Raw genomic sequence first — 25320 nt, 5'->3', positions numbered from 1 at the left:
GTAATTAATTTTTTTGTTCGTGTACGGTAGTTTAGGTAAGGTCATGGAAGAGGCTTAACCATGTCGTTTTTCTGACACTCATTATATTTCCAAAATCTGAGACTTTTTGTCGGGTGGAAATTCTGAGTTTAAGGATTATTGGACAAGTGGTCATAATTCGTCGTTTAGTTGAAGATAAAAATTCCCAGCCAATTTTCTTTTTCAAACTTTTCGGTCAGCTTGAGGTAGTTTAGAAAAGGTCATGCCATTGAAGAGGCACCACCTTGTTTACACGGCACTCGATAGCGGCATAAATAATATCTTAAACCTGAGACTCTTTGCGAAGTCTCGGGATTAAGAATTTTTGACAAACTGAGAATAATAATTCGTTGCTAGTATATTTGTATATTTGTATATTTGTCAGCAAAAGGTAGTTTTGGTAAGGTCACGAAAGATACGAGACCGCACCTTCAAGATTGCCAGGTTAACTTTGCATTTAAAAATAAGCCAAACATGTCAAATAATAATGTCAAATCAACTGACCAATTTTTCCCCGACAGCATTTTTTCGGCTATAATGCTAATAAAAGTGGAAATAGACCCTTTAAAAAATCCGCCTGCCATCAATTAATGTTTTTTAAAACGTTCAATTTCTTTTGAGTTTAATGCTGAAAATAATTTGTGAAATTAATCTTCATTTTTCTATAAAATAGATAGATGCTATTAAGTGATTAAAAAAAATTATATCAAACAATGTAAATTAATGTTTATTTTTCTACAAAATAGATAGAGATTTTTTTAAAACGCAAAGTTCTGTAATTTAGTATTCAAAAGTCAAATTGGCAACCCTACTGACCTCGTCATTTTCTTGACACTCCAGGTATGTGCTAGGAGGACAAGTGGTGGAAGTATGTACAACTTTAAATTCTAAAAAGACAAGGTGCTCGGCGTGCTTATCACGAAATAATTATGGCTGGGGGCTAATAATATGGTTTGAGTTTAATGTTTAAGTCCACTTGAAACGAAAAACATCATTTTAATAGTTCTCCCCCCCCCCCCCTCTCTCTCTCTCTCTCTCTCTCTCTCTCTCTCTCTCTCTCTCTCTCTCTCTCTCTCCCTCCCTCCCTCCCTCTTCGAAAATAATGCGCCAAACAAAGAATACTATATTTCCTGACCAAGTATGATCTGACAATTGTCAAACGTATCCCTTAGTAGATAGCACAATTAGTTACGAACATTGATTATTCACATTGGGCTCCATAGGTCAGAAGTAATTTCCGAGTAAATATGGGTTAGAGATAGAAAAAGGCAGGGAGTTGAGATGAGGGAGGAGGGAGGAGAGAAATACAGAGGAGAGAAGGCATGTAACTTTTGTCGACCAAACCACAATAACATTTTTAGGGCCAGTTGGAAGTTATCATTTTTCGCTCAATAATTGATCAAAAGTAGGATCCCAGTAGATAGGAAGATAAAACTATTTTGAGAATAGTATGTGTGCTGGAGAGAAATATAAAGGAGAAAAGACTTGTAACCGTTCTCCATCTAACCAAAATAAATTGTAATATACCTCGTGACATAGTTATGACGAGTTGAATGTTTACATTTCGCTCAATACTAGGTCAGAAGTAGTTTCCGAGTAGATATTATGTTCGTAAAATCATTGATAATAATAATATAATGTGTAGAGGGGAGTGGTGTGATACAAAGGAGAGAAGACGTGTAACCTTTCTTGACCGAACCATAATAAAATGCAATATTATGTCTCGTGACATTGATTATGGCAAGTTCAATGTTTGCACTACCCTCAATTAGGTCAAAGGTCCTTCCAAGTGGGTACATAAATATAGGCCCGTAAATGATTAACTACAGGCGATTTTGGAAAGGGGGAAGGGAGGGGCGCGGGGGGGGGGGGGGGGGGGGGGCGAAAATACAGAGAAAGGAGAAACGTATAACCATTCTTGACTGAACCATAATAAAATGCATTTTACTCCTTGACATGATTATGGCGGGTTGGGATGTTTACAATTCGCTAAATAATAATAGGTCAAAGGTAGTTTCCGAGTTGACAAGCACGTAAATTACCAAGTGCATGCGTGTTTAGAAGAAGGAGAGGAGTTCTATATAGCAAAGAGGAGAGAAAAATATTTTTTTAAAAATAAAGCTTTTACATAGCGCAATATCTGCTCAAAACGTGTAGTACGAGACATGACTGTTAGGCGATATTACAATTATTTTTTTATTCGACAACGATAACGCTGTTTATGACCAGATACTCATTTTACACCTGAGTAGGTTGAGAGAATGTGAGTAAAGAGCCTTTTCCAAGGACCGAACCATGCGCCGAACGAGGCTCGAACCCAGGACCTCCTGATCCGAAAGCAAATGTCATACCACAAGACCACATTATGGCCGCAGAAAAGAGAAAAACGTGTAACCTTTTCCCCACTGTAGTAGCCATAATAAAATGCAATGTACATCACCACCATGACAAGATGGATTAGATTTCGCTTACAAAGAGCAACGGAATGTCGGGGATTATTCAAACAATGAATAAATGTATGTACTTTATTTTAATTGAGATAAAAGAAGAGGAAAATGAAATGATTGAAAAGGGAAAAAAGAAAGATGAAAGAAGGAAAGAAAGAAAGACAATTATAAAGAAAGAAAGAATGAAAGAAAAGAAAAGAAAAAATGAAAGATAGAAAGAAGAGCAAAAAGAAGAAAGAATGAAAGAAAAGAAAACACGAACGGAATGTGCAAACGTCTTTATAAGGGGCAGAATGAATGTGACGAGTAAAGGAATTTCAAATTTAGTCTATAACAAAGAGTCGTATTGCGATGTTGGTTGGGTGGGGTAAGGAAGTCCAAATGGATGTTAAAAGTGGAGAGGATTTTGTTTTATTTTGTTTGTTTTGTGTCGTTCAAAACATGTTCACATTATACTACCGTAGTCTGAAAAAAAAAAACACGTTAAATAAAATTGGCCAGAAAACTTGCCCTTCATATATCGATCGATTAAAATAGCTCCTTATTTTGTTAGACCATAAGGGACTTCTTTAAGTCTCCGATTTGAGAGTGTTTGATAGGATTAGGGTAATCTTGAAGTCCCAGATTTAAGACTTTTTGACAAGGTCAGGGTCATCTAAATCGGTCGATATTTAGATGGACAATATTTCCGGCCAACTTTTCTTTTTTTTTTTTTTTAAGTGTTGCTATATTTTTTTCAGAGTACGTTGTTAAGTGTGTGTATCAAAGAGATCCGGGATGAACATTTAGGGTTGTAAGAGGACAGGTCAAACAGTGGGAGGTAGTATAAGGTTGCTGTGTGGATATTGGCGATGAGACGATTTTAGGGGGAGGGGTGGGGGGTAGAGAGAGAGAGAGAGAGAGAGAGAGAGAGAGAGAGAGAGAGAGAGAGAGAGAGAGAGAGAGAGAGAGAGAGAGAGAGAGAGAGAGAGAGAGAAGGGGGGGGGGTGTTTACATTATAAGTGAACGCAAAAAAACCAAAGAAGGCCCGGGATGAACATTTCAGGTTGTAAGAGAACAGGTCAAACAGTAGGACGTACGAGGTTGGCATGTGGTTGGACATTGTCAATAACACGAATTTAGAGAGAGGGAGAGAGAGAGAGAGAGAGAGAGAGAGAGAGAGAGAGAGAGAGAGAGAGAGGCGGAGGGGGGGGGGGGGGGGGGTGGAGAGAATGATAGAGAGAGGAGAAAAGTGACAATGAGAGAGAGTAAGGGAGAGATATGAGATTAGAAATTGTGAGATATATAGAGAGGAAGAGACAGAGAGACAGACCTAGAAAGTGAGACAGGGACAGACACACACACACACACACACACACAGAGAGAGAGAGAGAGAGAGAGAGAGAGAGAGAGAGAGAGAGAGAGAGAGAGAGAGAGAGAGAGGGGGGGTCTTCGTGTAGCGATGATACTAAACCCAAAGACGATGACAACAATAAGATAGTCGTCGATGGTGCTATTAACGACGGCAAACAACTTTTTAAAATCTTGATAATGTTTTGACCAGAAAACTCGTCCATCAAATGTCGACCGATAAAAATGACCTATGACTGTTTCAGCAACTTGACATAAACTCTCAAACTTGGGACTTTATAAAATTAAGATGACCCTGATCGTGGCGGCAAAAACTCGCACAGATGGGACTTCTTTCAAGTCCCAGATTTGAGACTTTGTGACAAGCTGAGAGTCTTTTAATTGATTGATATTTGAAGTACGAGTTATCTTGCCTTGCAGACAAGACGGGCTAAATATTTATCTGCCTTCTGCCCGGATTTAAAGTGATTTATTACTTTTTATTGTTTCTGTTACTGACTGAAAAGGGATTTTAACCCGAAACGTTCAATGTTTGGTATTTTGTTCTCTTTTGAAGCTGTATATTCATTTTTGTTCATCTCTTTTTACAGTCCACAGTTTCTAGCTGCTTAGTATCACTCTGCAATCTCCGTTCTGTATTAAATACAAATATATACAAAACAACGTCTCTGAATTTGTTACGTTCATTATTCAAATGTGATTTTTCCAATTCTTTTCTTTGTGTGTGTGTGTGTGTGTGTGTGTGTGTGTGTGTGTATGTGTGTGTGTGTGTGTGTGTGTGTGTGTGTGTATGACGTGATTTGTCCATATCAATGTAAAAAGCTAAGGGCCGAAACGTAATTTGTTTCGTATTGTGAGAATATTGTGTGTGATGAACATCTATTAGTCTCGCTATATTTTTCACACAATTATTCTATCGCATTGTGCTCTAGACATACCGAACGAACTCAGAAGACGAGAGTTTTGTTTTTCTTTATTTTGTTGTTTATGTCTATTTATTTATTTATTATTTGGAATTGCATCTGAACCAGAAATATTCATGAATAAAGAATAGAGTAACCCCCCCCCCCCCCCCGCCCAACACACAAGATTGACACACATTCTTAATCTTGAGACTCCAAATATGATGACAAAAATATAAATGGTGTTATATTATTCTATGTGCGATAATATTAATTAGACCACATTCCGAAATGTATAAACCATGGCCCCTAAAACAACAAGTGCCACCGCCTTCCAAAAATGCCTTGATAAACATTGGGGACTTGGATTTTAGATTTTCAATCTTTGCAAGGTGACAATTTCAACAAAACAAAAAGGATATAAAAAAACCCCCAGAAAAAGTAAACAAAGATCCGACAGTTGATCAGTAAAATGGCACACGTGTAATCAGCAACAGGTGTGATAGTGATAACCGAAGGCAATTTAATTATGGGCTTGAATTAACATTGTTGTAATGTACAATATTTTGGATTGGTTTGAAAGTATGTATTAGCATTGCAACAATGACTACCCCCCCCCCCCCCCCCCCCCCCCCCCCCCCCCCCCCCCCCCCCCACACACAAAAAAAACAAATAATAATAATAATAATAATAATATATAATAATAATAATAATAATAATAATAATAATAATAATAATAATAATAATAATAATAATAATATAAATAACAAATCATTGGGTTATCAGACCTTCAAATAGGTACACGTCGGTAAAATAAAAACCGTTCTAATATGAAAGGGTTTATGTAAACTGCAAACCTGTCCGATTGAAGTAGTTAAGTCATGTTTACTTTTGTGTTTAACCATCCTATAGTTTTTTTGGGCTCCAAGTAGGCTTATGTAGTGTTTACTATGGAGTACTTGGCCTCATTACACCAATACTGTCGTACTCTGTAAAAACACGTATTATGATTTTGACCAGAAAACTCGTCCTTCAAACATCGATTGATCGATGAAGGACGAGTTTTCTGGTCAAAATTATATTTCTACGTAGTTCGTTATTGATGTTGTTTGGTTGTTTGTCTTTTCTTTTCCGAGTACGACAGAATAGTCAAAGGTTCTAACGCACCTACTACGATAAAAAGTAAGGTATATCGGATGATGCAAATACAAAGGGGGAAAATTGGTAGTGGTAGAAATAAGAAACTGGGCAACCCATGACGGCGTCAAACGTAAAACTAAGGACAGCAGAAGCTAAGTTGCCCCCCCCCCTCTCTCTCTCTCTCTCTCTCTCTCTCTCTCTCTCTCTCTCTCTCTCTCTCTCTCTCTCTCTGCTTCTCTCACAATCTTTCCTTAAGCCCAAATGAACGTATTTGCAAGTCTGTTAACCCAAACGCGTTTATGGCGTTAATTTAATATTAATAGCATTGCAATGGACAATGATGTTGATTATCAGACCTGAAGATAAGTACATGTCACTGTGTCACCCTGAGCCAAGGTCTTTTGCCCGTTAGGCCTACAGATGTGGCGAACTTAATGCTGGTACCCACATAGAATACAGGACTCCTAGTAGTCTGTGATGGTACCTTCGTCCGCTCCGTCTACGGGATATCTTTCTGTACAATTTTATCAACCGTAGCCCTTGTTAAGTCATAGCCTGACATGAATGACCAACAAAATAACCTCAAAACACAAGGTCAGACCATCAAAGGAAAGAAAATCCTGAGTTGTATTCAATAGTTCAACCAATGGATCAGTTGTTTCACAAGCTGACAAACAAGCTTAATAGCAATGTCATCATACAATGATGTCATGGTTTGGCCACAATGTGAGGCATGAATTTGTGTAGAACGGTGATGGAGGAAGGAGGAAGAAGAAGAGGAAGACAAAGGAAAGTTTGGATGGACAATATCAAGGAATAGACAGGAATGAAGATGAAGAACTCTTGGAGAATGCCAACAATATAGAAGAATGGCGTAAAGTGGTGAGAGGTGCATCCCGTGTTTCCCCCCGACGATTATCGGATCATGGGATGAATGAATGAAAATCATACAGGTCCTAGTGTCAGGCTATAACTTCACGAAGGCTACGCATAAACAGAGCTATCACTAGCCATGCATTACTCACCTACAACAGTAACCTCATCGGCCTCCATGGTGAACGCTGATCAAGCAAGGGCACAGCAGAACACCACTATCGAATACTTCTTCCAACTTTCGAAATAAAACACGATTTAGACAATAATTTCAGATGACGGCGATGATGGTGATGATGAAAACGACGACGACGACGACGAGCGATATCCGAGCAGCTTGCCAATCTTGAGATATGCCTTACCATTCATCGCGCATGTTGCAATTTTATCTGGAGACGAAATAAAAAAGGAAAGTTGATTAGCTACCTTCAAATAAAACAATAAAATGTTTAAAATGACAGAAGATTAAATAATTTTAAACCAGTAATGCAAGAAATAGAAGTCAAGTGCGTAAATATTGAATTGAAGGTCATCGCATAAAAAAAGTAGGCTGGGTTTGTGAATTCATCCAGAGATGCTTTTATACTGAACATAATCATTAACCCATTAATGGCAAGACGAGATTACATTCAAATTGGTATCATCTTATCATATATTTATTTACTTGTGGCGATTACAAACGGTTATGACCAGTTGTGGCAAAAACAAAAACAAAAAAACCCCAACAAACCTACAACAACAACAACAACAACAAAACAAACAAAAGAATAGAAAAGTCGTACATCAAGCGAAGTCGAGAACAGCTTCAAAACAAAGTTGATATTAAGTCCACAGATTTTCTGGACACTTCAAAAAATGACCGTTTAGCACAACCCCCTACTATATGGATATAACAGTTTTTAGAATGGTTCTTTGACCCGAAATGTCATTAAACCTTACTTACCTAATAATAATAATAATAATAATAATAATAATAAGAAGAAGAAGAAGAAGAAGAAGAAGAAGAAGAAGAAGAAGAAGAAGAAGAAGAAGAAGAAGAAGAAGAAGAAGAAGAAGAAGAAGAAGAAGAAGAAGAAGAAGAAAAAGAAGAAGAAGAAGAAGAAGAACAGGAGTGCAAGAATATTTTTAGTGTACCTGAGAGCTCTCTGATTATATCACTCCAATGACTTCATCGACGTTATTTCTTATTCAAATCTACCCTGGTTTGAAATCTTTCGCTAAGATGTGTTCTAGAATTTAATGATGTAACCTTAAATACTAGTTTTTATTGTGATCATGGTATCATTAATTCTATTTTTAAGCAAAACCGGATGCGTGAAGGAGAAAAAAAAAATTCCCGAATCCGTACATTTTTTAACAAAGGATAAAAGGGATATCTCATGACATATTTGCAAAAAGTAAAATCAGTTTTACCCAAAAAAACGAAGGGAAAATAATAATAATAATAATAATAATAATAATAATAATAATAATAATAATAATAATAATAATAATAATAATAATAATAATAATAATAATAATAATAATAATAGACGTCTAATAATGTTTTCCTCAGACAACGAAAATCCATTGTAAGAGCTCTTCACGTGGTTATCTTCTCGTCCTTTATCTTTGACAACAGAAAGAATGATTATTGAAGTCCCGCCATGAGTGGCCCACAAAATCAACATCGCAGTGTTCAAAGCAAGACTTTCGTGATTCAGAGAATAATAATAATAATAATAATAATAATAATAATAATAATAATAATAATAATAATAATAATAATAATAATAATAATAATAATAATAATAATAACAATAATAATAATAATCATCATCACCATAATAAATTGTATTATGTAAACAACAAGAGAGAGAGAGAGAGAGAGAGAGAGAGAGAGAGAGAGAGAGAGAGAGAGAGAGAGAGAGAGAGAGAGAGAGAGAGAGGGGGGGGGGCAACTTAGCTTCTGCTGTCCTTAGTTTTACGCAAACCCTTTGTACAGAACGAATTTATATCCTGACTTAAATGATAATGATAATGAATAGGAATAATATCTGAAACAGGATTAAAAAAAACAAAAACGATTGGGATGTCCAATACTTATTACCATATAAGAATCGCTGTCAATACATAAGTCATTATGACAAGGAAGTAAAAAAAAAACAAAACAAAAAAAAAAAAAAAAAACACACAAACAAACAAACAAAGCAAAATTTCAACTTCGACTTGAAAATTCGGAATATTTTTCTGTCCCAGGATTAGATTATATTCAAGAAATAGTATTACGACAATGCCCCGGTAGTTTCGGAGAAAACTCGCTTTCACAATAGCTTAAAAGCAAAAATAAATAAATAAATAAAATAAAATTATCATCATTACCATTATTATTATTATTATTATTATTATTATTATTATTATTATTATTATTATTATTATTATTATTATTATTATTATTATTATTATCATTATTAATATTATTATTATTATTATTATTATTATTATTATTATTATTATTATTATTATTATTATTATTATTATTATTATTATTATTATTATTATCATTATTATTATTATAATTGGCGAAATCCCAGGTCTGGGAGTTTTTGTTTTTTTTGGCCAAATTGGGGGTCATTTAAATCGATAGATATTTGAAGGATAAAAAGGATTAAGAATAAATGTATTCCCAGAATTCGGTAGTTAACTCGTTAAATATAACATTAAAAAAAAAAAAAGAGGAAAAGAGAGTAGGGGGAAAATAAATGGAATCAGGAAGAGAAATCCGAGTACCTGGAAGACATGTACAAATTATGTGAAAGACTGGCGGGGGCGTATAATGTGACGCCGAATGGCGTGACAACAAAGCACATGCTACGTTAAGTCGTGAAGAGAGCCAGACTGATTAAGGAAGTTCTATTAAGCATTAGCTTTCTACAAATCGATATCAGGCGGCGATTATTTTGGGGTTTTTTTTCGCATTTATATTTTTTAAAAACAAAATACTAGAGCTTTTATATAGCGCAATATCCACTAAATGTGCTCAAAGCGCTTTACAAAGGGTCCCTGACCAACATCAACACGTAACATGAAAAACGAGACATAACGCCTGTTAGGCGATATTACAATTTATTTCCAACAGAGACAACGCTGTTGCCGACCAGGTACTCATTTTACACCTGAGTACGGTGAGAGAATGTGAGTAAAGAGTCTTTTCCAAGGACTCAACTATGCGCCGAGCGAGGCTCGAACCCAGATCTGAAAGCGAGTGTCATACCACTAGACCACATAGCTGCAATATTTCGCAATATTTATTCAGTAAACCTCCTCAAAGCCTTTAACAAGGATTCCCAAGCAAACAGCAACGCTTAACACGTAGGACGAGACATGAGACCTATAAGTAAGGCGATATTACAATTGTTTTATCTTTCCTTTTTCTATAGAGACAGCATTGATAACAACCAGATACTCGTTTTACAACCTGAGTAAGGTGACGCAATGTGAGTAAAGCGCCTTTTCCAATGACTCAATTGTTCCCCGAACCGTTCAGAGCGGGACTAGAACCAGGGACCTATTAGATTTGAGGGCAGTGTGTCATACCACAAAGTCGTTTATCTATTTGCGGGTCGGATAATCGAGAAAAAGAAAAAAGAAAAAAAATGATGGGCTTGATATTATAGCATTGTTGCAATGAACAATATTTTTCTTTGGTTTTGAGAGTATTTTCATGCATTACAACAATGAGATTATAACAATTTGGGTTGATTATCGGACGTGCAAATAAGTAGACATCGGGCCAGACCGGCTTTGACAGTTCTAAAACGTATTCGATTTCCACATATTATATTATAATACCAATCAATACAAGGACATTGAACCAGCAGAGCAACCATTTCTCGAGTAAAGAATCCGGAATATAATTTACTTCCTTTGTTTACTATGAGTTTCCTTTGTTCCCAATATTATGTGGCTGACACAATAACATTGAACTACCGACTTTAAATTAGGGGAAAGTGAATCAACATTCGAGGAAAAGGATCTCCGTATTAAAAGAAACAAATAAGCGCAACTTTGAATCAGAATAGACAGAAAGGAAAAAAAAAATGATGTGCTTGATCCTAAGGAGGAACGTCCTAGGGTGCAAAAGAAAATTAATAATAATAATAATAATAATAATAATAATAATAATAATAATAATAATAATAATAATAATAATAATAATAATAATAATAATAATAATAATAATAAATATATACAACAACAGAGTGAAAGAGAGACAAAGAGAGAGAGAGAGAGAGAGAGAGAGAGAGAGAGAGAGAGAGAGAGAGATAGAAAGAGAGAGAGAGAGAGAGAGAGAGAAGGGGGGAGGGGTTAGTAGGCTGTCTCTCATCAATAAAAGTTCATTACAATCAATACATCATCGAATAAGTCGTGACATTTTGAAAAGGGCAAACATCAACTGCAATTTAAGCCAAATTGACCTGAGATCGACCCCCCCCCCCCCCTCCCCCGCTCCTTCTGACTATCAGTCTGAATCTGTACCCTATCCGTAAGTAAACATGAATATTATAATATTCGTCATCAAGGCCTTAAATAGCCATGGATTAAGAAAACAGCTGTTGCTTAATGTTTAAATAAATACCAACACGCAGTCTTTCATTATTGAAGCTGTGCTTGGTTTGACGCAATGAACAAAACTACTAGCCTACACAGTAAATATCATTTTAAAAAAAATTTGTCTTCTTTCTGTTTTCAAAAAGAATAAACACTGCGACGCGACCAGAATTCGGAATTATAACTTTCGTATTAGTCATCATAAAGTGTGGTGGCCCAGCCACAAAATTCGAGCTTTGTCAAAAGTGGTCAGATGTCGGATGAGTGGCAGTTATCAAAAAAAAAAAAAAAAAAGATAGTCCCGACCTGGGGTATGACACTTAACTTTACACATTAAAATCCCTATCGACTCGGGTGTCAATGACGACCTGGCTATAAGCAGTGACGAGCATTGTTAAAGTGGTAGTGTCAGGACAAAAAGGGCGCCTGACAGACGACTGGTACTGTATGAAATGAAAATATGGTTCCACACGGTCTGCTATGAGGAATAAATTAATAAATAAAACATTGCAACGCGTAGTGAACTTGTTGAACCCATGAAAATGCGTTATATAAATTTAAATGGTCATGTTTATTTTATTTATCATTAGAAAGGAATGTTAAATAACAAGCACTACAAATGATAAAATGGTAAGGGACCAATGACATGCTGGGATGTACATGCATGTATCAGTCTTTCTGATGTCAGCTACCCACTTAAGTACACCAGGCAGATCTAGACGGATGACAAGCTTCTAAAAGTCTGATAACGAAATATTTTAGAACATGAGCGAACAGAAAATAGATAAAGACAAAAACAAGAAGATGACTTCGTGCGGAGTAAGCCGGATATCAATGAAAAGAACAGCAGCAGCAGCAACAACAACAACAACAACAACAATAATAATAATAATAATAATAATAATAATAATAATAATAATAATAATAATAATAATAATAATAAATAAATATTATCTTTTATTTTTTTTTTTATTTTTTTTTTTTTTTGGGGGGGGGGGGGGGGGGTCATCTTTGCAATGCTAATACATACTCTCAAAAATAGTGTAAATTACAACAATGTAGATCACAACCATAATTAAATTGCCTTAGTTATCATTATTACACATACCTGCTTACCTACATTGTGCGCCCAGTCGGCAAAGGACGAACGGCATTACATTTTGTCAATCCGATTATAATAAATAAGCCATTCATTATACTTATTATTTTTTTTTTTTATTGCAATAGCGCGATACAGTACAGTACATGCGCCCAACATGGTAAGCGTTGGCTTGGGTCCCATTGAAAAGCGATTTGATCACGTTACTCTGTATAAACTGTATAAACGCTCAAGTTTTAATTCGATGTTAAACATTGAAAGTACAGTTTAAAACGTGAGATTTGAGGTTCAATTTTCACAATTAATCGAAGGTAGGCATGTAATTTCTTTAAAATGACCAAAAAGTAAAAGCTCACATTCCTGATCAGACCAAGACCTTTAAATCGCCATCTTCTTTTTTTTTTTTTTTTATCGCGAGTTCAGAGCCCTCTGTCCATTTCGGGGTAGTGGATATTCGCGGTATAAATGCTTATCATTATTATTATTATTATTATTATTATTATTATTATTATTATTATTATTATTATTATTAGTAGTAGTAGTAGTAGTAGTAGTAGTAGTATTAGTAGTAGTAGTAGTAGTAGTAGTAGTAGTAGTAGTAGTAGTAGTAGTAGTAGTAGTAGTAGTAGTAGTAGTAGTATAATCATTATTATTATTTGATTATTTGACACCAGGACTACAGAATATAAAGTCGCTTTTTTGAGACGACGGCTCACATTTCACTTTTCAATTTCTTTGACAAAGTCAAGTCACCTTTCCGACCCAAAGCGCTTGTCTTGTCCGTCTTCTGTTTGACTAGAAGACGTTGAGTGACAAGGTTGTTATGTCGTGACACACACAGGGAAGGGGACGTTTCAGGAAGGAAGAAAGGAAGGAAAAGACATCTCCACCTTCCAAAAAGTAAAAATAAATTAATAAACAAGTAAAAGCAGCAAAGATGAATGTTGAATGTTTGCAGTTGCCTAACCTGGCTCGAGCAGAGCATACAATGACTTCTAAAATAGAATGAAATGCACCCACAGCACCTTGTGTCGAGAGATCTCAACAGTAGCTAATTTGTATCTGGTAATGGCTAAGAAAAGATGAATTCATATAATATACATTCAAACGCGGATGACAACGACAAATGGGCCATCAATCAGAGATAAACTTGAAAGCAGGCACTGGTGCAAAAATAGTGTCAGACAAAGCAGAAATAAAAATAATGAGAGAAAAGAAAATAGAAGTCTGACCAGCTAAGACACTTCACATAATATAAGCGGTATAATATTATTTCCGAGGAAGTTGATTGAATAATAGAAAAAAAAGTATCCTTCTAATGGTTTTGTTCCAGTCTGCAAACGTAAAAGGAAAGAATGAGTAAGTCGGGTAGTTTGCGCTGCCAGAGAGTGGAATGAAAATATTTTCGTTACTTTTGGTGGTTTTAGGTCTGTTTTGGAGATTGTAACTAGCGAGATTCCAATTTCCTCGTTTCAAATGAAGGGTCTGTCAGCGAAGCTCCTTTAAAATCCCTCCTTACCAGCCATTTTTATGATTGTTCCTAAAACATCGTACCCATCAAAGGCTAAAATAGATTTTCTTTATCTACTCAAATGCAATAGGTCCGTGTTATATATATAATTTTGTTCAGAAAAATAATCTTGATAATAGAGTGTACTTTTTTTTAAAAGCCATAACAAAGAAGTATCCTCATAATGTTGGATGAACGAGAAATAAAAAAAAAAAACGTGTTAGAAAGAAGTTGGTTGTATGGTAACAAATGTGACGATTTTGCTATAGTTGGCAAGAAGGAGTCGAGGTAATACTGTAGTTTCCTATACTATATATCCAGCAGCTCGTCTTTGGATCACTTCTAATTGACGTCCCATGTCACCGAGGGATTTTTATTACTGGCCAATGACCACAGCAACAATGCAGAAAATGATGAGATAAAAAAAAAAGCCAACCTACTAGATAATTACATATTATGTACTTTTAGGTGCAGACACAATGGCATAACACATACAGCACAGGTACGTGTGTTCTATCAAAGCACAAACACAAACACACGCACACACACACACACAGTCACACAGACACACATATATAATACAATAAGACATATTAGATCCAGGCATTACACGTAGCCAGGAACCTGTCAACCTATTACGACCATTTCTATAAGCCTAGTAATGTTTGGTCGTACGCCGGCCAAATACCAAATACATACAGACACACACAGGGATTAAAACCCTGTTTCCCATCCTATAAACAGGACAAGAGGCCATCGTATGAATGGGGTTAGAGGTGAAATTGTGATAGTGTATAGTATAGATGTCACACACCTGAGGTTCTGTATGGGGTGAGACAAGGACAGATTTGCTTTCTGAAGATGAGACAGATGATACATAAAGTAAATGTAAGAAAATAAGAGATGAGAGAGAGAGAGAGAGAGAGAGAGAGAGAGAGAGAGAGAGAGAGAGAGAGAGAGAGAAGAGAGAGAGAGAGAGAGAGAGAGAGAGAGAGAGAGAGAGAGGAGAGAGAGGGAGAGAGAGAGAGAGAGAGAGAGAGAGAGAGAGAGAGAGAGAGAGAGAGAGAGAGAGAGAGAGAGGCATATTATCTTCAGGTGGATATTTTCTTCTTTTTTTAAACATTTGTTAATCTAGATTAGTGGAAGTACCATTCCAATATTATTATTTTTTTCTTCTTTTGATATGTTTTTCACCCAAGCAAGGTGAAAGAATGAGAATAAAAGTCTTTCTGCAATCAAGGATAAAGGGACTGAATCACCAACCAAATGCATTCATATAGAGAATCGAGGAGTATCCCTCTCAAGTGAATGATGATAATAATTCTAATAATAAAGAGAATTATCATTATTTGTGACGTCACTGTCTCAATCTGGTATTATGTCTGAGTGAACTGCATGTTGAATTGGGAGTTCAATCTATAATGGTCCGACATATAATCAAATTTTATATATTTTTGTTTATCATTATGAAACTATGCTCTCTCTATTAAATTTTAATATAATTTCAAGTCGTGTACATTTATGACTATAAATTCAATTCTCAATATTCAAACCACCCCAAATTCATCATAATACTAATACAGTTCTGAGACCGTGGGTCAAATATGAAAGCAATAATAGGCTAATAATAATAAATAACAACAACAACATAATAATAATAATAGTAATAATAAATAACAACAACAACAACACAACATGATGAAAATAATAATAACAATAAATAATAATAATAATAATAATAATAATAATAATAATAATAATAATAATAATAATAATAATAATAATAATAATAATAATAATAATAGAGATAAAAAGATCACATGACTGTGAACCAAAGAATGCTTTAATTCAAAGGATATTTCACAAGATATTTAAAAATTCTAATACGTTTTGAAACAATTATTGATATCTTGAAAGGTGTTTGTGGACATAATATGCACTGATCAAATAATATTCTAGATCTTAATAATATTTTCATTGAATGAATGAGGTTTTTGCTATCAGAAATTGATTCATAATGCGCTCCAACTTTCTATGTTAACAAAGCAAAGAGTGAAAAACAACTTAGATTATGATTATTGAGCAATCCCTAATCCAGATCATGATTGGGCATTTGTTGTAAAAACAATATAACAATAATGATAAATAATAATAATAATAATAATAAAAATACAACACCAACAATAATAGCCAACATATTTTACCAGAATACTAGACTTTTATGCTTTAGACATTCCATTTTAATTGGGGAAAAAAAAAACGAACATTAATCTATGATAGAAATGAGATATTAAACAGTTCTTATTAAGTTTAGGAAATCATAATATATATAATGATTTAAAAATTGCTTATGACTTTGCAACGCTACAACTACCATCAGGACGATAAAGTGTAATTATATAGACATGTAACATCAAAAAAAAGATTTAAAAAAATCAAAAGTTGACAAGATCAAATTGATAGCTATTTGGAAATTTCCAAGTCAACGTGTGACTATTCATGAAATTCCAGATATTAACATCATGTATACCCATCTTAACATTTATTATTTATCTTAACACTTCAGCATTATTGTGGTTGTAATCGGTGTGGTACCTTGTAACAGATACAGTTCACAACAACATAAATCATTCGACACCAGATAACAATTTTGGAATTCCCATTATTGACATGAGCAGAAAGAACAAAATACAAAACATAACAAAATCTATTGTAGAGCCCAATATCATATCCTCTAGACAGCGCTTACAAGAGTTCCCCAGCAAAATGTATAGTTACTTCTTGAAGTGATTCACAGGAATCATCTGTGTGTAAACATACACTTACAATCAAGGAAATTGACTCCAGCCAATGTCTGGGCAAAACCAAGTCCTTTTATTTCAGGTGGCAAGCTATTAGAAAGGGATGACAAATCATAAATTACATGTATAGTATAGAAATAGAAGACTATACCCTACAGCCTCTATATATTATAATTCCTACATTCCTATAATTAATACATTTGTGTCAGTAATCTATCCCGCTACAAACTTTTAATTATCGTTTTATGTTAAAAAATATCTTCTTTAAAAAAAAAAAAATAACGTGAATCCAAAGCCAAGCCATTAATTAATCATTTCTCGTTTATTGGTCTTGGCCAGATAGACATGTCTCGTTTGAAAAATCCTAGGAATTTGTCCTCTGCACTGTCTACAGTTATAATTATTTCTTAGAAATTCTATCATGATGAAGTCGATTTATGGGCCTAGTTTAAAACAGGACGTTTATAAGTTAGGAAACTAAATGGACCGAAGTTAAAGACTACCAATAACTGCATTTCAAAAGGAAATTTTAGGAAATGATAAGCATTAAATCAACTTGTCTTTTAGCATCAGGGTGCTTTAAAAAATAGTCCTGAAAAGCCATGAGGGCCCATGGAGCGGAAGAAAGTGCTTATATGAGTCAATTATCGAGGGGTCATAAAAATGTCAATTTACACCAGTTCCTTTTTTGTGATTGTTGAGGAAAATGTCGATCGTCATAACATAATAGTGTGAACCATAAGAGGCTGCGGCTGCTACCAGTAGCAATCAGGATACTGATGGATATCAAAATTTAACACTTTATAGTAGTTATATCAAGCTGTCTACAACTATCCTTGAACTTGAATTAAAATGGTGTTGAGATCAACATTGCAAGAGGCTTCTTTTTTATCAGCCGAGCTTTTATTATATTATTGTTAGTTGGATGAAAGGTGTTAGTGTTAAGTAAAGGGGACACCAAAATATTAAAATCATATTCAGATAAATGGTTGAAAGTGTAAAACACAATTTTTAAAAAATGCATGATGACAGTAATAACAGTGCTAAACAGTACAGCAATGAAAAAGAATGTAGAGAGTGTAGGTGAGTAGGTATCCCTGCCTACCTCCTAAACTCTAATCTAAGTCTAAGCCATAGACAGTAGGAGTAGGCATAGACTCTTGAGAAACTTGAGGTTGAAGCAATGCATCGCAACGTTTAATCTGACAGACTTTTTTTTTTTTTGGATCTAAACTGTTTTTAGACCCCAGGAATTGAATAAGTTCATATGTTATTAAATTTGACATTGGTCTTGGTCATCATTGACATGACTGGACACATGGTGTCACAGAGGGAATATCGTTTTGACTCTTAATTTTTCAATGGTAGAGCTATTACTTGATATTACACTCTTAGATAGCTAGCAGATAGTGTGAATAATCACCAAAACTTGACTCATAAAAAAAGTAAAAGAATTTGTACCAAGATATGTTGTCCTGCCCTGCCGACAGTGACAGTACTTACCAATAACAATTGCCTCAAGTTTAGTTTAAGAATACTGTGTTGTGTTTATAATCCTTATATACCTAAGTAATATAACTACAACGGAATTGTTTGATTCAGCTTGCGAGTCAGAAGAATGTCCGAAATCACAAGATAGTGGTGCAAGCCGTGTCCACTACAACTACAACACAACTACGACTCGGCACGTTTCAAAATTTCTGAATCAACTTTGTAATGAAATCATTGAAGGGTCACTAAGTCACTGTGGGAATGATCAACTTCGTTTCGTCTCCACAAAGATTTATAATAATAGGTGTGTCTATTTTTGGTGCAGCAAAATATTTCAAAGCCACTGACTCACTAGGTTTCGGTTCAGTCGAACACATCAGTTGGACAACCCTCTTCTTTCAGTTCTTGGTGTCACAACAGCTGGCTGTCGGTCGTGCGGACGAACACCAACAAACCCTGTCACAAAGCCAGGTGTAACTAATATTGGCATGCCAAGCTTTGAGATCGCAAATATAAATGTGATAGTTTTGCTTCACTGTGCAAAATGATATTAAATTATAAAACAAAAAAAATCAATAACTACTCAACGCAATAACCACACTAACAATTTTGTTAGAAAGGAACAGAAATGGTTTATTCCTGAAATGATATCACACAATTAAACAAACCGCTACTCTGGCAGCATAACTAGGTGATCTCGCCAAGGCTGTCAACAAAGGATCAGAGCGGACATGACGTCAATGTGTTTGATTCGCATTCCAGAAATACTTAAAAAGTAAAAAGAGGACCTTTCTTTCATGATGCTCGATTCCTCTGTGCCCCCCCCCCCCCTCTCTCTCTCTCTCTCTCTCTCTCTCTCTCTCTCTCTCTCTCTCTCTCTCTCTCTCTCTCTCTCTGTGGTGATTTCTGGTCCTAGAAACCATAAGATGATATGGCTCAGAATCGAAACATCTATTTTTTTTTTCTTTTTACAGCTGTCTCTGATCTCTTTATTCCAGATTGCACACATACCTTACATTTTTCTAGATAATATAGTCCGGGTCTATTTTTTGCTTTTGTTTTGATCAGGTTAGTTTATCCATTAAATACCTACTTGACATGGCAATAGAGGGAGGGGCGGTCGGGAGAAAATATAGGCATCTTTTTTAAAGTCCAAATATGTGCGTTTCGCTACGGTTATACGCAATTAATTACAGCTGTTGTTGTTTTACTTGAGAGTTGCTGATACCTCCGCTTCCATAAACTCTCCACACAGAGTGATATATTATATATATATATATATATATATATATATATATATATATATACCATATATATATATATATATATATATGAATATATAGATAGATAGATAGATAGATAGATCGGTAGGTAGATAGTAGATAGATAGATAGATAGATAGATAGATAGATAGATAGATAGATGGATCGGTAGGTAGGTAGATAGATAGATAGATAGATAGATAGATAGATAGATAGATATAGATAGATAGATAGATAGATAGATAGATAGATAGATAGATAGATAGATAGATAGACAGACAGACAGATAGATAGATAGATAGATAGATAGATAGATAGATAGATAGATAGATAGATAGATAGATAGATAGATAGAATAGACTCCAACATTGTGGTAAATATTAAAATAATAATTCGCTCCATTGCTACATGTCGAGCACTATCCGTACCATATTTGTATCAAATACTATTCAATAGATACATAGATAGATATACTATGGATAGATATATGCAGAGAAGAAAGAGAATGCGTGAGAGAGAGAGAGAGAGAGAGAGAGAGAGAGAGAGAGAGAGAGAGAGAGAGAGAGAGAGAGAGAGAGATCAGCGCCAACGCTAGGTAGTAAAGGTAGTTTTGTGTCATGGAAACCATTTGAATATTCCATTATCTCCCTTTGCCCGAGGTGTCACCCTGCCTATAGATAGTTCGAAGATGACGTCACTCAGGCCTTTGTTATCGTTTTTGCCATCCGCGTTTGTGAGTTGTTCTCACTAAACTGTATTAACCGGACTATAAAAGTTCATGGTTACACAGAGTTTGTGTGTTGGTCCGTTATACTTCCGGATGGCAATGTTGTGAACTCCTTGGCCAAGCGCATTCTATCTATTGGCAATCCTATAAGAAGAGATCATAACAGAAACTATCTCGTGTCTAGAATCAATAGAGGCCAGCGTTGCATTGAACTATAGTCTTTGCTTCGATTCTAAAAAGTACCAGGCTCAAATCCCAGCCTTGGTGCCTGGTCTTAACCAAATCACCTCGCCCTATCTCAATTTGCAGCCCTACACTTCGGCTGACGCCAGACTCATTCCTGTCTTTATTTGAAATAGAAGTTGAAAGTACCAAATAAAAAGCAAAACAAAATAAGACTGGTTCAAATACGGAACAGAGGATTCCACGAGCAATCCACCGATATCCTTATTTTGACCTCAAAGCCCCACCCAGCACAAGCAAAGGATCCCGCTATGAAGAATACACTCAAGTGTTTACATATGAAAAAAATAATTACATAGACCACGGTCTAATTATACAAAACAGAAATGATTTCCATAGGAAAAATATAATCTCTCAAAAAAAGTGAACTATACATTTGACTGTCTCCCGCCTAGCTAAGGATCCCTTCCAGGACCAGGAAGAAGAAGTTGTTTTGAAATGTGATTCAAAAAGCTGAGCGATACATATGCGTTTCTTGTCTTAATAGAAGTTAAGCAAAGTAGGCATAGTCAATGACAAGATGGTTGAAATAATCGGCTGATGTGTTTCAGAGAAAGGTATATAGTATATACTATTCGTTGCTAATGTGAATGATAAGTACCTGACTATAATCAGTGACGGAAATTGTTCAAGCACTATTGGCATTTAATATCAGATAATTATTTTTATTTGCTCGTCGCAATCTGAAAATACGCCTACAACTCATGCGAGTTGAATCGTAAAAAAAAAAAAGAATATTAAAAAAAAAGAGCATTTATATAGCGCAATATCCACTAAATGTGCTCAAAGCGCTTTACAAGGGGTCCCTGACCAACAGCAACACGTAACATGTAGAACGAGACATGACGCCTGTTATGCGATATTACATTTTTTTTTTCCGACAGAGACAACGCTGTTAACGGCCAGGTAGTCATTTTACACGGTGAGAGAATTTGAGTAAAGAGCCTTTTCCAAGGACTCAACTATGCGCCGAGCGAAGCTCGAACTCAGGACCTTCCGATCCGAAAGCGAGTGTCATACCACTAAGACTTGACCACATAGCCGCTTTACAAGGGGTCCATAGTCAACAGCAACATTAACATGTAGGACGGGACTTGACGCCTATTAGGCGATTTTGCAATTTATTCCCGACAGAGACAACGCCTCTAACGGTCAGGTACTCATTTTACACTTGAGTGCGGTGAGATAATGTGAGTAAAGAGACTTTTTCGACTATGCGCCGCTCAGGGCGGGACTCAAACCTTGGACCGTCCGGTACGAAGGCGAGTGTCATACAACGAAGAATTTCCAGATTAATTTATTTGCTAATAGTCATGATTTTGTCTAAATATAACATTTTGCACAAGGCATCATCCCTCTCTCTCGCCTTTTTTCAAAGCCTGTTTGTATGTGTGCATATCTGTTTATGTGAATGTTTTTTCGTCTTAACCAAACATTTTTGAACATTGTTTACCTTACACGAATTGACATTTGTTGGACAACAGACACCAAGTGGAGAACATAACCACGCCCCTCGAACAGTTGACAGTCGTCCGAATGTAAAACAATGCCTAAACTAAACAAACTACACGGTATTACCATAGATGATATGACTCCGTGTAAAATACTAATTATACAACTAATGGTCGAAAAACAATAACAAAGAGCAGAGTGAAGTCAACTTCCTCTAATTTGATCTTTGTAAACAGCCAACTATATTTGTCCGAGCGAGCTTGAGCGTGTGTCACGAATCTACCAGTTAATAGTTTTCTACGATTGTATTTTTTTAATACTCCACGAGAAAAAATTGCCAATATGTTCAATTCTACGTATAAGTCTGATAACCTAAACTATAATATCTTTGTTTTATTGGAAAGACTCACGGAATTCTCTAATTATCTATTTCAACAATGGTAAAACAAGCCAACTGCATTCAGTTATCAGATTTGCACAAAGATCCCGATACCATATAATTTGTTGGCACAAACGTTTTTAAGGGCTTTCTTTTAGTAGGTCATTTCAATGCGAGCAAAAAGAAAGATGAGAGGGGAAGGACGAGTTGAAGATTTGTAGTTAAAAGCACTAAAGAAAAGGTAAGACAAGGCGGATTGGTTTTTGTTTGTTTTTTAATGGTTTTATGGCGCTTGCAACACATTTAGGTCAAATCAGCGCCAGTAAAAAGGAAGAAAATGGGATAGTTAATATTTCTAGAATTACAATTAAAGTACCCAAGGAAAAGGAAGACATAGGGGATTAGTTCAAATAGGGAACAGGTGAAGATTCCAAGAGCACACTATCAATTTACTTATTTTGAGATCTTCTAAATGTCCCATCCTGACACAAGCACAGGTCCCCAATAAGAGGAACACACTCAAATGTTTACAAATCATGTGTAAAACAAAAAGAATACAATGCATAACCGAGATATGATTTACAAGAAAAAAATATAATCTCCCAAATCCTTAACTATACATATGACTGTTTCCCTCCCAGCAAGGGTATCCGACCAGGGCCAGGACAAAACCAAATCTCATTCCAAGACAAATACAGAAAGCATGTTGGAAAACAGATACAGGGGGATAGAAGACAGCAAGTACCTCTCTGCCCACTATGAGGGATTGATGTAAATATCAACCCCAATACCACAAATCTGATTGTCCAACCCCTCCCGCCCGGGACCAGGACATAACCGAGTTATCTCATTCCAAGACAGGGTCTGCGAGAAACACGGAAAAAGAAATATAGAGGGATAAAAGACATCTCAATACAAGACAGAAACAGAGAGCAACCCAGAAAAGGGTATACTAGGGGGAAAGAAGACAGAGCAATAGTGAACTCCCTACCCACCAAGAGAAGTCAAAACACCCCAGTAACCAAAATAGAATATTTTCAAGACAAAAAACGTGATGCAATGTAAATCTGAACTTTATTTCATCAAAATCGACGCGCACTTATTTGCAGGTCTGATAACCCGAAATGTTATGGGTTCATTGGTGTGATGGAAATACTCTCAAACGAATGCAAAATGAAATATTGTCCATAACAACAATGTTAAATCAAGCCCATGATTGCGTTCCGTTATTAGACCTGTAAATAGTATGAGCGGGATGATCAAAATGTATACCCAACAATACTCAACAAATCAAAATATATTCATTCACAATTGTCAGTAATAAAAATAACAATAATTTAAAAAATAAATATATATATATAACAACAGCAACAACAAAAAAACAACAACAACAACAACAACAACAACAACAACAACAACAACAACAACAACAACAACAACAACAACAACAACAACAACAACAACAACAACAACAATAATAATAATAATAATAATAATAATAATAATAATAATAATAATAATAATAATAATAATAATAATCACAATGAATGAACGAATGAAGAAATAAATTAACGATGAATTAATCAAATTTAGATAGCGCAATTCAATCAATGCGCTGAAATTACGAATCTAAATGGTGAAAAAACTATCTTTTCCGTTCCTTTTTCAGATTTTTACCTTATAGACAATTCAAATGGCTGTCATGTCAGCAAATTTACAAAAGTAAGATTTATTATCCAAAAATTATTAAAAAATAACCTCCCAACAGCCCTCCCCCTCCCCCAAAACAAAAACAAAAAACAAAACAAAAACAAACAAAAAAAAAAAAAGAAAGAAAAAAAAAAAAAACAAAAAAAAACAACAAATAAAAACAAATCCCCAAAAACAAACAAACAAAAAACCCTTTATATAAAATTTCACAAATATATTTTGAAAAAGGCAATACACAATCAGGTAAAAACTTGGCCCTTTTTTCCTTCTATTAGGTATAAATCACAGGTAAAGCTCTAAAAATTGGAAAATGACAGGCTCGAAGTAACAGTGATTTCGGTTGTACTTGCATATTTACACATGTGTCTTAAAGTGAGATGAAATGGTAAAATTTGTTATCTGGTGACCCACTATAAACTTTCGTTAATACTGCTCCTCTTCAGTTTTTGTTGTTGTTTTATTTTACAAAGATTTAAAGAAAAAAAAAATGACTGATTGCGAAAGTTTTGACAATTCTCATGAGAGTTCAAATTCTAGGATTTCGATACCTCAGTTGGCAGAGCATGTAAAGAGACTGAGGGTGATGTCAAAATTGTTTTCTGACCTCCTTGTCCACCCAGCAGTGATTGGGTAGCTGGATCTATTAGATTTAGTGGAAAGTACTTTGCAGTAGACTAGCATCCTGCTCAAAGGCTAACAAGGGATTGCTATTGTTCATTTCCTGCCATAGAAATAAAGATAAACTCATGCTCCATTGGCCTAATGGCTTTGAAGTACTACAACTGAGAGAAAATTAATTATTTGGATCAAATCCTGTCCATGCGATTACGGCATTCCTAAAACACAAGGTATGAGGAAGAAGGAATCAGAAAGAAGAATAATTTTACAGAGATATAAGACAATACGAAAACTTCACATGTCAATGGAAACTGGTTATGCATGTTTGCTGTGAATAACGTGGTATTATCAACCAGCACAGGTCTACCATAAAATAAAACCAAAAAAAATCTTTTTCTTTGAAAATAAAAAATGATTTTGAAGAAAAAAATCTCTACAATATTACCTTAATCCTCAAGAACGACTTGTACTTATTTGTAAGTCTGATAACCAAATTTTTTATGGGCTCATTGTTGTAATGAGAAATACTCTCACACAATGCAAAATATTCTCCATTACACAACAAATCCAGCCCACAATTGCGATCAATTATCAGAGGTGCAAATATGTGCATGTCGCTTAAGAACAATAAAATCAAATATGATAAAGTGATACAAAGACCAGAGCCTGCAAGAGGTAATAAAAGGAATATTATAATTTTAAAACCGT

The 25320-nt window shown here is 35.1% G+C and overlaps 1 protein-coding gene across 3 annotated transcripts in view; it reads right to left on the bottom strand.

Annotated features, from left to right (window-relative positions):
- Positions 1-18656, bottom strand: part of LOC144965886 (uncharacterized) — a 53033-nt gene extending 34377 nt beyond the window's left edge. Inside the window, exons 1-3 of one of the 3 annotated variants that reach the window (XM_078901712.1) lie at positions 18234-18639; positions 16756-16820; positions 6883-7119 (exon numbers count right to left, since the gene is read on the bottom strand). In XM_078901712.1, coding sequence (XP_078757838.1) covers positions 6883-6910 — 28 coding nt within the window. In that variant the 5' untranslated portion in view covers positions 6911-7119; positions 16756-16820; positions 18234-18639. Of the gene's footprint in view, positions 1-6882; positions 7120-16755; positions 16821-18233 lie in introns of all 3 variants that reach the window. The other 2 variants (XM_078901713.1, XM_078901711.1) reach the window with 2 other exon arrangements.
- Positions 18657-25320: the final 6664 nt, after the last annotated feature.

Source organism: Berghia stephanieae, chromosome 2 (genome assembly GCF_034508935.2).
Source record: "Berghia stephanieae isolate SIO BIC M18660-M18661 chromosome 2, UCSD_Bste_1.3, whole genome shotgun sequence".
In the NCBI taxonomy this organism is placed as follows: domain Eukaryota; kingdom Metazoa; phylum Mollusca; class Gastropoda; order Nudibranchia; family Aeolidiidae; genus Berghia; species Berghia stephanieae.
The sequence above is the reverse complement of the archived record's forward strand: the minus strand, read 5'-3'. Positions and strand labels throughout refer to the sequence as shown.